This window comes from Polypterus senegalus, chromosome 4, assembly GCF_016835505.1.
Source record: "Polypterus senegalus isolate Bchr_013 chromosome 4, ASM1683550v1, whole genome shotgun sequence".
Classification (NCBI taxonomy): Eukaryota; Metazoa; Chordata; class Cladistia; order Polypteriformes; family Polypteridae; genus Polypterus; species Polypterus senegalus.
The window spans coordinates 24,166,699-24,182,348 of record NC_053157.1 but is presented as its reverse complement, the minus strand read 5'-3'; the positions used below and the strand labels follow the sequence as shown (position 1 = coordinate 24,182,348).

The window sequence follows — 15,650 nt, the reverse complement described above, 5'->3', positions numbered from 1 at the left end:
CTTTGAACTGCCTGTCCCAAGGTTTCTTCTATTTTTTCTCCCACTCAAGGGTTTTTGGCAGTTTTTTGTCTTTTTAGAGAGTGCATTGTAGCACTCCTTGTGCGATTTTGGGCTATACAAAAATTGTATTGTAATAAATTTCTTTGAAGAATAAGAGGGCCACATTTCAAAGTTGGCTTGAAGACCAACCCCAGAGTTGTTTCATGCAAACAGACATGCTATCAGAATAGCAAGGAAGGTTATGTGGAAATGGACTGTCAGACTGTAGGCAAAGTCCCATTTTAATCTGTTAAACTTTGTATCACACCTTTCCCCTCTCCATTTTTGCCCTCATTTTCAGGGTGCCATTAGTAATCATTTTTATGCAACATAGTATTACATTTAATAAGATATACAGAAAAAAGGTAGTTCATCCATAATGTAAAAAAAGTGTCTTTTTGAATAAAGTAAATTTGACAGAAGGATGTTAATATAGAGAATAAGTGTATTTAAACCAAGTAGCCATTCAGTCTGCGACTCTTGTTGACTGCAGAAGAGACAAAAAAAAAAAATAAATAAATAAACCCCACAACACTAAAATAAAAGTCAACGTAGCCATCTCCCGACTAGGCTGATATTCTGCTCTGAATCCATTCCAGGTATTCAGTTGTGAGCATGGTGTACACTCCCGGCTTGTTAGGCAGCCCACATTTATAACCAAATGAAACAATTCCTCTGTAGACATTATTGCATATCAGTGGGCCACCAGAATCTCCCTGGATTAAATAAAATAATTTCCTTAAACTTTGAAAACAGATTTTGAATATTCTAATATATATTTTGAGTTTACTGCTTCTTTATCTATAGCTACAAACACATCCATTCCTTTTGTGGATCCAATTTGGGGGAAAAGAGAATCCAATACTGTAGGAGAGGCTAGCCCTTTACATATTCTCTTCAACCTAAATTTGGGGCTGTAGACATTCAAGAGCTTATCATGGGCATAAGGCAAAAAAGGCCTTGAGAAGATTTCAGTCCATGTCACAATTAGGATTAAAAATAGTGAACATTCAGAGGACTGAACTTTATATTTACAAATAAAAAGGTTATTCTGATGCTAGACTAAAAGGAATGGAAAACTATTTTATTGTATAATTTATGAAATCACTTACCCTACAGGAGTCTTTGCCTCCCTTCTCATCGCCAGCACAAAGCATATTTTTTGTTATTCGTCCTTTATAGTATTTGAAGTTACTGCATAGCTCTCTGTCTATAACTGTAACACTGACTTCCTGGAGCGTGTTAGAGGTCTGTCCATTGAAGGAGATCTTTCCCCATCCCGCAACAGTACACTTGGTTCCAGGCCTGACATCCTCTCCGGAATTAGGCAGATCAAGAAGACTGACATATTGATTGAGTTCTGCAGGTCTTCCTAGCTGTAAAGGAAGGATATTAGAGCAGTTATAAAAAGGAGACCATCCTTCCTATCCTCATTTGGATATCTAACATCCATAAAGTTCCTTATGTTTATGAAAAGATAATACTTCAATAGGCTGTAATAACGTAATTGGTGTGTTCACGTGAGTAGATGTATGGTTTAGCTACTTCTGATATTGCAGTACAGCTGTAAATTTGTACAAGTACTCATTGAAGAGTGCTATACATAAATGAATTGATTTGATACAGTTTGTCATTCCATTTTGTGTATGAGGGACATTGAAAAAGTTTCAGCACTTTTAACTTTAAGAATTTCAAATTATAATCACTTTTCTACAAAGTCACCTTCATTAGCGAAGCAATTATCCCAGTCATGACACTCTCATACACTTTTCCTCCCACCTTCACCGTTTCCAACGAGAATATAAAAAGTATGGAAACTTTTTGAAAGTCCCTCGTAATAAAAACTAACATTTTCTCAATGCAGGCTAAACATTTGCTCTCAATGTCCGATTGCTGAAAAACTGAGGGTTTAGCCAATTCTGCGCTCTCTCCATATCATTGTAACTATGGACCCCAATACTGGCCCAATGGGAGAAACTGTAGGTAGTGGAACAAGTGTTCCTTGTGTTGGACTGTCATGTGCTGGTTTAAGGGTTCAATTCTGTAATGGAGAAAGAAAGAAATAGAGTATAGATTTGATTAAAGAATTTATGTGTGAGATTTAAAGGAATATTCCACAGAAGTGGAATTTTGGGTAGTCCCTAAAAGCTTTGCACACCTGGGTTTGTGCAGTTTATCCCATTCTTCCTGAAAGATGCTCTCAAGCTCCTTTAGACTGGATGGGGAAAAAAAAAAAAAAAGTCTATAAACTGCCATCTTTAGCTCTCCACAGATCTATGGTGGTTCAGTGTGGGCTTTGGCTGGGCCACTCAAGAATGGTCAGACCCATGTCCTGAAGCCATCCCAGCATTGCCTTGGCTGTATGCTTCAGGGGTCAGATTTAATCAAACTTGTGTATGTACAACAAGACAGACAGAAATGTATGCATGCAACTTTCCATGCAAGAATTGGAATTTAGAAAAGAAAAACCTTTGACGGCAGAACTTTCGTTTGCAACATTTTGGAAAAACAACACTGTTCATATAGTAGGGAAATTGAGCCAAACCAGCTAACTGCTAACTCATGTGAACAACAATTCAACACATTATTATAACTGCTAGGTGATATGATGTAACAAACCTTTTAAACCTTAAAAGTGAGGAGTGTGATGTATAGACTGTTTTAGTTCCCTTTAAAGGGGAACAATGATGAAAAACCAAAAGTTCCTCATTGCAAATATGCAGCAGTTTATATCAGCCACATATTGTCACTTCTGCAGGAACTGGAAGACAATAATCTCTCCGTCAAGCTTCACTCCAGAATGTCTGCTATGCTGAAAGCCATTAACCGACAGATGAGGTGCTACACAGTTTATGGATGGTGTGGGTGTACATACATAAAAAGCAAGATATTTTTGCGAATATATAAAGATAACGCATCAAAGCACTTTATTGCACTCATTGTGAGAAGGGCATCAGGCAAGATTGAAGCGGTTTGAACTGTAAGCAATTACATTCCAATAATTCAATGTGATACCAAGATGAGACTGACAAATATGGCTTGGTGGCCTGCATCAGCCTACGATTAATTTATTCGGAGGCAAAGCAGCTTTAACAGACATGTTGGTAATGGCGTTGTGCTCGGCTTTTTGGTAAAGTAACTGGCTAAATCCTCAGTTTTTCAAATGGCCTATATTATTCATGGTAACAGCAATCATGTCATTACATAGTCACCGATAGTGGGCACCTGCTCAAACACTGGTACCTTACATCTTTCCCCGGTCCCCAGGACGCAGAGTACAGTAGTGTGTCTACAATGCCACACATGCTCTTCAGTGCTCAGTTGAGGAGCTCAGCATAGGACTTGATGCTTCAGTATTGCATATTAATGAGATTTATTAGCATAGTCCATATATGGTTGTTTCAGGGTAACCTGGATGAGGTTAACGGCAAATTCATATGTACAAGATTATTGCGATTTATTAAGAGTAAACGGTGTAGAAATGTCCAAATCCCAGGTTTCATAAGCTAATTTTTAATTGGCGTATGCATTCCCCACCCCCTTTTTTGGGATAAGCACAATTTAATGCTCAAATCTACGCAATGTTTTACTAAGGAGACCCCAGGTCATTTTTGGACGGAAAGTTAAATTGTTGCCTCAATCCGAGGTTATGTGCACTCTGGAGCACACTCCCCACATCTTCCAAAACGGTGTTGCTATATTTATCCTTCAAGGCACCGCCATAGCATGATGGTGCCACCACTTCAGTGTAGGAATGGTATTAGGCAGGCGAGGAGCATGGCCTGGTGATCTCCCGACAGTGTTTGGAATTCTGCCCAGAATTCAGTTTTGTCTCGTCACACTAGAATCTCCCCCACACTCAGGCTCTCAGTATCTTATGAATGCAGTTTGACAAAATTCCACCCAAGAATACATTTCGTCTAGATACAAGAAACAACCGATTGAAATGCTGCCGCGATGGGAGAACCTGTTGCAAGCACCATCATCTCAGCTGGGGACTTGACGTCACGTCCCTGACCAAAGCCTTTTTTGCTCATTTAGGCTGTACTACCAACTCAAGGAAGAGTGCCGCTAGTTCCACACTTTTTTCATATCACAACGGAGGCAACAGTCCTCCTGGCTACACTCAAAGTCTTTAGAAAAAAATTGTTTGATCCTCTTATGATCTATGCCTCACCGTAATTTGTGGACCAAGGTCTACAGTGAGGTCATTGGATGGCATGGTTGTGTTTGTCTTGACATTGTGTGAATTGTGGGACCTTTTAAACACAGGGGTGTGCCTTTCCAAATGATGTCCAATCAATTCAGTTTGCCACAGTTGGACACCAATCAAGTTCTAGAGACATGAATAATTAAAGCAAGCAGGATGTACGAAACCACAATTTGATGTGCCATAGCAAAGATACTGAACATTAGATTTCATTTTTTGATTTTATAAAATCTGAAAAACCTTTATCAAGCAGAAAACTGGTGGACACAATTTGGAAAATAGAGCCATTGAAATAAATCCAAAGTGTGCAGAAAGTGAAGGGGTCTGAATATTTAATTAATCCACTGTATACAACTTAGAATGTTCCCTAAAAACAACCTCCTTGATATCCGTCATGTATCCATCAATCTTTACCCCTTAACTAACACCAGCTATTTGTTATATAGTTAAAAATTAGTATTCTTCAGGAAACATATATAATATTTCATTAATGTTGTTAACACATAGATGTTCTTAGGAAACTAGAACAGTTATCCTGAAGTACAATTGAAGATACAAAATTGAATTCAGCAATTCATAAAAAAAAAACATTTTTCATTCTATGCAAATCATGCATCATGTTGTACATCACATACATATACAAATACCTCATTTACAAATGACTAAAAAGCATCCAAATCATGAACAAGGACATCTAAATACCCACCACACTAGGTCATGTGTTGCTTGAATACATTAGTCAGTCTAGTTTAATATATTTGCATAGCTCTCAAAGGGCCAGTCTTCTAAAAGCAATGGTTGGATTAACACCAGACGATTAATCATCATCAAGTTAAATGTTTCGATACCCTGCATGGTATTGCTTACACAAAGATCCACTTTGCTTAACTAGAAGAATCCAAACCCACCATCTGTAACTCAGTGTGACAATGATATCCTACGCTATCTTAAATTAGGAAAATATGTAATTCTCTTTTCCAAGAAAGTGGGTCAAAATGTTTTAGAATTGTAGCAAACATTCTTGAATGCTATTCTAAACACACTGGGTCTCGATCGTCTTAATATACTGTATGTGAGGAACTATACATTAGATGTGACTCTCTTATGAAACAGCTCAAGTGTTCCGCTTGATAGAATGTTTTGAAACACAATGTCTGATGGATTGACGGACTGAATGGTTCTTCAGTTTGTATTTTATGCAAGCATATTTACACCTAGGATTTGTCTGAAACTAGGATGAGGCCTATCCAGTTTTCTGCTGTCTTCAAGTCCCCATTAAGATTGAAGAGCTCAAAAGATCAATGTGAAACTGTTGGTTTTCCTTCCAGCTTACATCCAAATCAGGGTCAAAGTGAATACTCACCTCAAGGAGCATGAGATCATTCAACAGTGTTGAGGAATTATAATCAGGATGAACAACCACAGTCTTCACTTGAAATGTCTGTTTCATTGCTTCATTTTCAATTAGCGAATGAGCTCCCAGGGTCACTTCAATATTCTTCTTCTTTCTTAAATGTAGAAAATGGAAACAATGTATAAAAACAGGTAAATTAATGACTTACTCTTCACTTGAAAATACAGCGATTTGTTTCTTTGTCAGTGGAGTTCTAAGACTCACTTCCTTAAATTGTAATCTTTAAGTGAACAAATACATTAATTGAAAATACTCTGAACTAAATGACTTATTGCCTTTCTATAACCACATAACCTAAAATTCTTTGAGCCTTTTTAGTGAATATGTGGCAACATTCTTATTTGTGCAGACATTTAACGATTTCATCCATCCATCAATTTTAATACTTCACTTATTTCATTAAGGAGCACCAAGAATATAGCCTAACCCAGGAGAAGAATTAACATAAAGTAGGAACTAACCATGGACAGATGCCAGTCCACCACAGGGAGGAATCACATATACTCCAATTTCATTGATTGTGCCCCACCAAGCTGTACCAAGGGAGCCATAGGAAAAAAAATCATGTACGTCAAATCTTAAAATTTACCAAGACTTACATTGTCATTAGACAAGAACAGCAAGAAGTTCCAGAGTACGCAATAGACAAAAAAAACGAAACAAAAAACCAATAGTGTTCCTTCAGGAAGTATTCAGACTCCTTCACTTTTTTCCATTTTGCTATGTTGCTAAATCACTCAAATCCCCCCTCCCCCCATAAACACTAAACCAGAATGATTAAAAATAAAAAACTGAAATACGACATGGACACAGGAATTCAGATCCTTTGCCATGAGGGACTCTATTGAGGTTTCTACAACTTGTTCAAAGTCCACATGTGGTCAAGTCAATTGATTGGACAAGATAAGGAAAGGCAGACCGTGGTCTATTAAAGGTTTCACTCCGATACACATTGGCAAATGTGGGACTAAGCCATGAGGATAAAGGAATTGCCTGCAAAGCTTATTGATGGGATTGTCTCGAGGCACAAACTGGGGGCAGGCTACAAAGATTTTTGCAGCATTTAAGGTTCCCAAGATCACAGTGGCCTCCAAAGTCCTTATATTAAATTAATTTGGAATAACCAGGGGCCTCATGTACAACGCCATGCGTAGAACTCGCACTATAACATGGAATAAGCACAAAAGCCGAGATGTGCTTACGCACAGAAAAATCCAGATGCAGGAATCTGTGCATACTCCAACTTCCACGTTCTTCTGCTACATAAATCCCGATCAGCGTGAAAAGTAACACTCGTGCATGCGCTTTATGTAATGCCCCAACTCCTCCCAGAATTACGCCTCTTTGAATATGCAAATGAATATAAATCGCCCTTCAGCTCAGCCTTCTGTGAAAAGACAATGGGAAAAGCACAGGGGAATATAAGAATTTCAGCGAGTACCAAGTGGAGGCAAAGGAAAAAATCATACTATTTGTTCAAATAAACCGTGGTATAATCAATAAAAGGAAGTTGATAGAGAGACATAGCGTGTTGGAGAAACTTGAAAGCTCATGTTCACAAAAAAAAAATAAAATATCGCAGTGCCAGAAATAAAAAAGTCACATATCAAAGTCGCCGTGAAAAGCCGAGTTGTAAGCCCACTGTCTGAGTGTCATATGAAAGCTTATTAGGGTACAGAGAAAAAAGGCACACAGTGAGGAAAAAGCACGAAATGTCAACTTCAATCTCGACATTTCCACTTTAATCACGTAGTTTATTTTGTCATTAAAGTAGAACATCATAAACTTCATCTTAAAATCGTTTAATTAACTAGTTTCTCAAATCACATCGTAATTAAAGTAGCATGTTAAATGCTTGGTTTTGTATTTGATCTTCTATGTGCTCCGTGTGTGTGAATTACTACTTGCTTCTTAAACCGGCTCTCTTCCTCCAACTGGACACAGAATCCATTACATTTGTGATATTACAGCTCTCTGAACCGAAAATACTGAGATGCATACATGATATTTTTATGATAGGAGATAAAGCACGTTATTAAACATGGCTTTCACGGCGCAGTGATTGTGTACGACCTTTGATGAAATAGTTTATTGCAGCAGTACTCGGGGCGGCTCTAGGCTTGTGGTGGCACTGGGCAGAGGAAGAATCGGTGGCTCCTTCGCCCACCAATGTCAGTAAAGTAGCTTATGCACGGTGGATGGCCACGTCCGTTGCAGATACTTCATAGCCGCCTTGTGCTCATGACACAAGCATTTAAGTTTTGCAGAAATTTGTCGCCGTGTTTTTAGCTGTGTTATTTTCCCTTTTATATTCAATATATATTGGCGTAGCCGCCACTGCAGTCCTTGCTTTTCTTTCCCCAAATACCCAATCAGATTTGGGGAGCGCCGATTCTTCAAAACGTTTGAGGAACGTTGAAATATCTTCGTAGTACACGTTTAATTATTCTATCCTTCACGACACTCCCAGTGAAGAATATAGATTTAAATGAAGTTAAAGTTATCTGTATAATAAACATTTTGCTGCATTTCACCTTAAAAATGATATCGTCGTCATCATATGTAAAAACGCGCTTTATAAAGTGGCTCAGGTTGTGCGATATTATAACTGTAGTGCAAGTTTACAGTGGGGCGATTGTACTTATAAGTACAAACAGTTCAAGGAGCAATTGATTGAGTGCGTTTCTAGTTCTTGGGATGAAACTGTTTCTGAACCATGAGGTCCGTACAAGATAGGCTTTGAAACGTTTTGCCGTGGCTGAGACAGCGTGTACTTGAAGCTGTATACCGATAATTCTCTTTCCGATCAGCTGCTGCGATTCACACTCAGATACAGTGATATAAATACTCTGAGTGCTGCAGTGAGAGTAATATGGAAAAAGATGATCCGCTGTGGCAACTCCTAACGGGAGCAGCTGAAAGAAGAAAAAGAAGGTGCAGTGAGTGTAACAACGCTAAAGCAGTTATGGTATTTAGAATACTATGGCTGTTCCCTGGACCATTATATTGTTACGAGTTAATTACAATCAGATGTGTTACACTAACAAACAATATGCGGTTAGTTTCAGTGTATTTATTAAGCTGCGTCAGGAAAATAGAGTAACCACACAGGAACAGTAGCATTGCTTTGACGCAGGGTGCCGCCAGTCTGCAAAACCGAGCGGAGAACTTGCGTACGACAAGGTATGAGGTACCGTGGAAAAGTGCGTGGCTTTACGCCAAGTGTAGGTTTTATACATCGCGATTTGAACGTGGAAAAGTTCTTACGCAACATAACTGTGCATACGCACCGTTTATACATGAGGCCCCAGGACTCTTCCTAGAATTGGCCGTCTTGCCTAACTGAAACATTTGGGGGGTTGGTAGAGGAGAAAGAGAAGAACCTTGGTAAGAGAGGTGACGAATAACCTGCGTGGTGATGGGGACTTCCAGAAGGACAACTACCAGTGCAACATTCCACCAACGGGAGCTTTATGGCAGAGTGGCTGCATGACACATGAAAGCCTACTTGGAGCCTGTGAAAAAAGTCACTTAAAAAAAAAAAAAAAAGAGACAAGATTCTCTTGGATGACGAAACCCAAAATTTAAATGATTCGATTTCACTTGTGGAGGAAAGCAGGCCCCATTCATCATCTGCAGACTACTATTTCAACAGTGAAGCATGATGGTAGCAGCATACTCTCTGGTTGTTTTTCCAGCAGCAGGGACCGGGAAACTGGACAGAGTTGAACAGATGAACACAGAAAAAGTACAAAGATATTCTTAATGAATAACTTGCTCCAGAGTACTCTTAACCTCACAAAGCAAAAGACAACCCAGGAGTGGCTTAGGGTCAGTTCTGTGACTTCTCAAGTGGTCCACCCTTGACCATTTGAGAGATCAAATAGCTGTCAATTGATATTCTTCCTCCCCTTGGGATTAATAAATTATCTATCCATCTATCTATCAATCAATCACTGTCTGATAGTATGATCTGCAGAAAAGAATGTCAGAATCCCAAAATCCAGGTGTGTACATCTTGTCATGTCAAGCCTTAGAAGACTTGAGGTTTTAATCACTACGAAAGGGGTTTCAAATAAGTACCAAGTAAAGGGTCTGAATACTGAATAATACTGCAGTTTGATAAATTTGCAAAACTTTAAAATCCTACTTTTCTTTTTCATTTTTAAGTATTGAGTGCTTAGGAGTAGAGAGAAAAAAATGTAAATAAATTTAGCACAAGCCTGCAACATGAAATTTGAAAAAGTGAAGGGGCTCTCCATATTTTCTGAAGGTTGTGTAGAAATGTGGGGAGAGAGAAATTTAAATATTCAAAAACCTTGCTAAGGCAGTGAATTATTTTCAGCTGCAAGAGTAAAAAAAAAAAATATATATATAAGTGTACCTGCTCAGTAGAGATGCTGCTAACTAATTGTGCAAGACACTGTTTGCTTCATTGCCAAACAACCTTTCCAAATTGCAACTCATCTACAAGTCTATCTCCACACTTAGTCTTCAAAGAGACTAATGTGACAATGTTTGGTTGTCTCACTTTCAAAAATTAGTTTCTGAAGAGCTATACTCAAGATATAGTTTTCACTATACAGACATATTTTTAATCCAGTTAAAACAATTTTGTTTCCTTACTTGGTAAAGATGCATATTGTGTTACGAGAATGTCAATTCTGTACATTAGCAGTGTTGTCTCTAACATTATGTACAGCAGGGGTGCCCAATACATCGATCGCGATCAACCGATAGATCGGAAAGGTAGTGCAGGTATCGCATTGCATTCAAACAATTTTTTTTAAGATGTTAGCGTAGTAAGAGAGGACATGCAGGTGATGGGTGTAACACATCAAGATGCAGAGGACAGAAAGATATGGAAGAAGATGATCCGCTGTGGCGACCCCCAACAGGAGCAGCCGAAAGTAGTCCATCGTATATCCTACTTATAGCATTTGCCACTTGATTGACATACAGGGCAGTCAGTCTGAGATCTCTTTTCTTCGAACACACGGGTCATCCCGCACGCACAATCAAACGTGCAAGTTACTGCAGAATTCCGGCTATCTAAGTGATCTAGTTAGCCTTCCATCCATTTGTAATCGACTAAAGTAGGTGTATGGGAAAAAAAAAAAAAAAATTCGTAGGGGGAGCTGGACATGTGGAATTGGAGAGGATTTTTTTTTTCACAATATCACAATCGAAGTGCGTTTGTCTGATCTATCAATCTATCATTACTATTCCAAAGAAGGAAAATGTGGAAAGGCACTTTCGAACTGTTCATAACTACAAAACTGACTTCCTTCCGAAAAAGCGATCTGAGAAAGGAAAGGGAACTAAAATCGCAGTTAAATCGGACAGCCGTCATTTTTCACTCGGCTGAATTCAAAAGCAAAGGCAGACACACCGAAGCATCGTTCCAGGCGAGTCACCCAATCATTAAGCATCAGAAGTCCAAGAAAGTTGATGCTGCAGGATAACCTTTGGCTCGCAGTTCTAAAAATGGGACAAGCAGTTTTGGAACATTAATGGGTAGATGTAGTACAGAAATTAACACTGTATAATACAGAATTTTCTAAATGTTGCCTTAATACCTTTTTAAAACTCAACCCAATCACCTTTGGGAGCTAAACTTTTTAAGAGAGTACCGTCGTATATGTGTATCTTGTGTAAGCAGTTACATCCCGGGACAAGAGGGAGTGCTATTGCTGCCAGTATCATCTCTCTCTTCATGAAGCCAGGAGAAGACACCCAATGAGGGCAATTGACTCCACTCCCAGTCAAAGGATTATAAAAGTGAGAGGCTCACAGACAGTGGCATCTCATTCTGTACCCAAGCTCATGAGAGAAGGAGCACCAAACCAGACCTAATCTGGTCAAAATTCCCTGCCATGGGCAGTTTATGTTCCATTACTGCACTATTGTGCATCATTTTTATTCAATACATTAGGTGTTGTTAAATGGTGTAAACCAGTTGGTGCCCCCATTCCTCCAGTCCAGCTGCTGTACCTCTCATGACCACAGTACATGCAATTTTTCTCCAATATTCAGAGACATTACATACAGCACTTCTTAGAACTTAACAAAACTGTGGTGCTGCGGTGGGCTGGCACCCTGCCTGGGATTTGCCTGCCTGTGCTGGCTGGGATTGGCTGCAGCAGACCCCTGTGACCCTGTGTTAGGATATAGCAGGTTGGAAAAAAAAAAAAAAAGACTGACTGGACTACTGAGGTAAGACTACCAAATCTTGGAAAATAAATAAAAATTAAAAATTCACAGTTGTCTTTGTTGCAATCTTCTTGCCCATTCCTTAGACTTTTTTCACCAGGTCTACTCACAATGAACAAGTGAAATGGCACAACAGAATGCAAAATGGTAATTAAATATTTTCATCTATACAATTTAAGTACATGAGACTATACTAGCATTGCAAAATATATTTAGAAATCCATACATGTTTTATATTCACACTTTATAATGGATATTGGATAAACGGGACTATCGACCTACTGTATGCAAACGTTAAAGACGCATACAGCGCCACCCTGCTGCCTGCGCTTGTAGGTTCTGCTTCAGCCTCAATACAAACCAAGAGTGAGGGCGCTACCTACAACTACACGCTCATTCAGGAAGTGGTCCCCTGAGACAGAGCAGGCTCTGAGAGACTGCTTTGGAACTACAGACTGGGATATATTGCTTGGGTCACATAGTGAGAACATTGAAGAGGCTGTTGAATGCACAACTGATTACATCAACTTCTGTATGGACATTGTAGTTCCAGTAAGAACAGTATGCTGCTATGCTAACAACAAGCCATGGATTACAAGTGACATCAAGGGCCTTTTGAACCAGAAGAAAAGGGCTTTTAAAGGTGGTGATAAGCATGAGCTCAAGTGTGTGCAGAAGGAACTCTGAGTCCAGCTCAGGGTGGCGAAAGAGCAGTACAGGAGAAAGCTGGAGCAGAAGTTGCAGAACAACAGCATGAAGGAAGTGTGGGATGGGCTGAAGATTATCACTGGCTGCAGCTCGAAGCGGGTGCCGCCATCGAGACAGACGTGGAGAAAGCAAACCAAATGAACAACTTCTTTAATAGGTTTGATCACAGTAACCCACTCTCACCTCTGAGTACTGCATCCTCCAACCATCCTTCTGCTGATACCAGCATAGGTGAGACATCCCCACCCACAATTACAGCAGCCCAGGTGAGCAGAGAGCTGAAAAGACTTTGTGCCAGCAAAGCAGCGGGTCCAGATGGTGTATCGCCACGATTGCTGAAGGCCTGTGCATTGGAACTGGGGAGTCCTCTACAGCACATCTTCAACCTGAGCCTGGAACAGGGGAGAGTCCCAAGGCTTTGGAAAACATCTTGTATCACTCCTGTCCCAAAGGTATCACGTCCTAGTGAGCTGAATGACTTCCGGCCTGTTGCTCTGACGTCACATCTGATGAAGACCATGGAGCGGCTGCTGCTTCACCACCTGAGGCCACAGGTCTGCCACGCCCTCGACCCTCTGCAGTTTGCATACCAGGAGAAGGTGGGAGCAGAGGATGCCATCATCTATATGCTTCACCGATCCCTCTCCCACCTGGACAGAGGCAGTGGTGCTGTAAGAATTATGTTTTTGGACTTCTCTAGCACCTTCAACACCATCCAACCTCTGCTCCTTAGAGACAAGCTGACTGAGATAGTAGTAGTCACACCATGCACCAGGTGTGAGACTATCTTACAGACAGACCTCAATATGTGCGTCTTGGGAACTGCAGGTCTGACATTGTGTGCAGCAATACAGGGGCGCCACAGGGGACTGTACTTTCTCCGGTCCTGTTCAATCTATATACATCAGACTTCCAATATGACTCGAGTCCTGCCACGTGCAAAAGTTCGCTGATGACACTGCTATTGTGGGCTGCATCAGGAGTGGGCAGGAGGAGGAGTACAGGAAACTAATCAAGGACTTTGTTAAATGGTGCGACTCAAACCACTTACACCTTAACACCAGCAAGACCAAGGAGCTGGTGGTGGATTTTAGGAGGCCTAGGCCCCTCATGGACCCTGTGATCATCAGAGGTGACTGTGTGCAGAGGGTGCAGACCTTAAATATCTGGGAGTGCAGCTGGATGACAAATTGGACTGGACTGCCAATACTGATGCTCTATGTAAGAAAGGTCAGAGCAGACTATACTTTCTGAGAAGGTTGGCATCCTTCAACATCTGCAGTAAGATGCTGCAGATGTTCTACCAGACGGTTGTGGCGAGTGCCCTCTTCTACGCGGTGGTGTGCTGGGGTGGCAGCATAAAGATGAAAGACGCCTCACGCCTGGACAAACTTGTTAAGAAGGCAGGCTCTATTGTAGGAGTAAAGTTGGACTGTTTTAACATCTGTGGCAGAGCAACGGGCACTAAGCAAACTCCTGTCAATCATGAATAATCCACTGCATCCACTTAACAGTGTCATTTCCAGGCAGAGGAGTAGCTTCAGTGACAGACTTGTCACTGTCCTGCTCCACTGACAGACTGAGGAGATCGTTCCTCCCCCACACTATGCGACTCTTCAATTTCACCCGGGGGAGTAAATGCTAACATTAATTTTATTTTAATTTTTTTCATTTTTATTACTATTTAATTTAATATTGTTTCTTTGTATTAGTATACTGCTGCTGGATTATGTGAATTTCCGCTTGGGATTAATAAAGTATCTAATTACACCCTTTCTTTATCCCTCCCAGTGAATGTGTCTTCACTTAGCAATCACCAAATATAATTTTTTTTCCTGGAAATATCTTGTTAACAATCTCCAAATATGTACCCCACTTCCAAAAATCACACAAGATGGCAGTACTCACATATTACAGTGCGCTGCTGTCAACACCCAATTTGGTGTAATCAGAGCACCACCACACACAGTGCTGAGATAAGCCTTGTAGGGTCTTGAATGACTTGGAACCTCACTTCCACCAACAATTTCTGCACAATTACCTAGATATAATTTTTATCAGTTTAAGTCACATTGTAAATATTACTAAACTAAAATGTTTAAAATCATAAAACTTACTCTCATAAGTCATCAACAAGAAGACTATAACTAAAAGAGGGCACCTCACCCACTGCTTCATTGTGTTTGCTTCTGCTGGTTGCACTGACTTGGCTGACCTTTATTACTAAAAAAGATGTTCTGATAGCTTTCAGCTGATTACCTGACAGCCAAGATGACCATTGTGATTAGTACAAGATTGAGTAAATATTTCACCTTAATTGGTTTAATTTACCACCATATTTATCAGTCTATGTTGCGGTTTAGGCAGACCATACAATACATCAGAAAATCTAAAGGAAGTGGTGCAAAATGGGTATATTTCTTAGTTTAAAAAGTACCATCTTGCTTTTTCTTTATACCTATTTTGAGGACATTTTTGGATGTAGTCTTCATATGTGCTCCTTCATTTCATCCATGCATGTTAGAAGCTTGCTTTGTCCTGAACAGAACTGAGAGGTCCCAGCTTGTCCTTCTACTTTTTGGTATAAAGCAGGAACTAAGTATGCATGAGACACAGGACACCCATGTCTGCAGATCTCGCTTTTTGAAGATTTCTATAACTCTGTGTGTGTGTGTGTATGTATGTGTGTGCACACATTAATATATTTAAATATAAGTATTTTTGTCAACTTTTCTGGGATGACATGGAAGTAAGAATGTCATTATACGATGTACACAAGGCAATCAACTTTATTTGTATGTGCTCCCCATCATACCAGGGGTCCTCAATCACGGTTCTGGAGGGCCGCAGTGGCTGCAGGTTTTTATTTGAACCCAATTGCTTAATAAGAAGCACTTATTGCTCAAGTAAGACTTCTGCTTCACTTTAGTTGTCTCGCTTGTTAAGATTTTGAACCTTTATCGCTTATTATAGTCTTAAACAGCTGTAGTCTTGGTTTTTAATGGCTCCTATTTAGGAATAACATGCAAATGACAAAAGAGACCAACATTTCTCCATTTAGCTTGT

At 40.0% G+C, this 15,650-nt stretch overlaps 1 protein-coding gene across 2 annotated transcripts; it reads right to left on the bottom strand.

The window, feature by feature from the left end:
• Nucleotides 1-279: 279 nt before the first annotated feature.
• On the bottom strand, nucleotides 280-14,771 carry LOC120528557 (granzyme K-like). Of its 2 annotated transcripts, none has more exons than XM_039752735.1 (5): nucleotides 14,702-14,771; nucleotides 14,493-14,625; nucleotides 5,613-5,757; nucleotides 1,152-1,415; nucleotides 280-526 (listed from the first exon to the last, which is right to left on the bottom strand). In XM_039752735.1, the coding sequence occupies exons 1-5, from the start codon at nucleotides 14,760-14,762 to the stop codon at nucleotides 506-508; spliced, it is 624 nt and encodes a 207-aa protein (XP_039608669.1). In that variant the 5' UTR covers nucleotides 14,763-14,771; the 3' UTR covers nucleotides 280-505. The 2 variants fall into 2 exon arrangements, with proteins under 2 accessions (XP_039608669.1, XP_039608670.1); XM_039752736.1 differs by lacking the exon at nucleotides 280-526 and adding an exon at nucleotides 606-755.
• Nucleotides 14,772-15,650: the final 879 nt, after the last annotated feature.

Bases quoted from the DNA above. Each gene is read 5' to 3' on its own strand.
- LOC120528557 (XM_039752736.1), bottom strand. From the start codon at position 14,762: ATGAAGCAGTGGGTGAGGTGCCCTCTTTTAGTTATAGTCTTCTTGTTG. The intron at 14,626-14,701 runs GTAAGTTTTATG...AATTATATCTAG, and splicing joins CTTGTTGATGACTTATGAGA to GTAATTGTGCAGAAATTGTT. The intron at 1,416-5,612 runs GTGAGTATTCAC...CTTCCTTTACAG, and splicing joins ATGATCTCATGCTCCTTGAG to CTAGGAAGACCTGCAGAACT.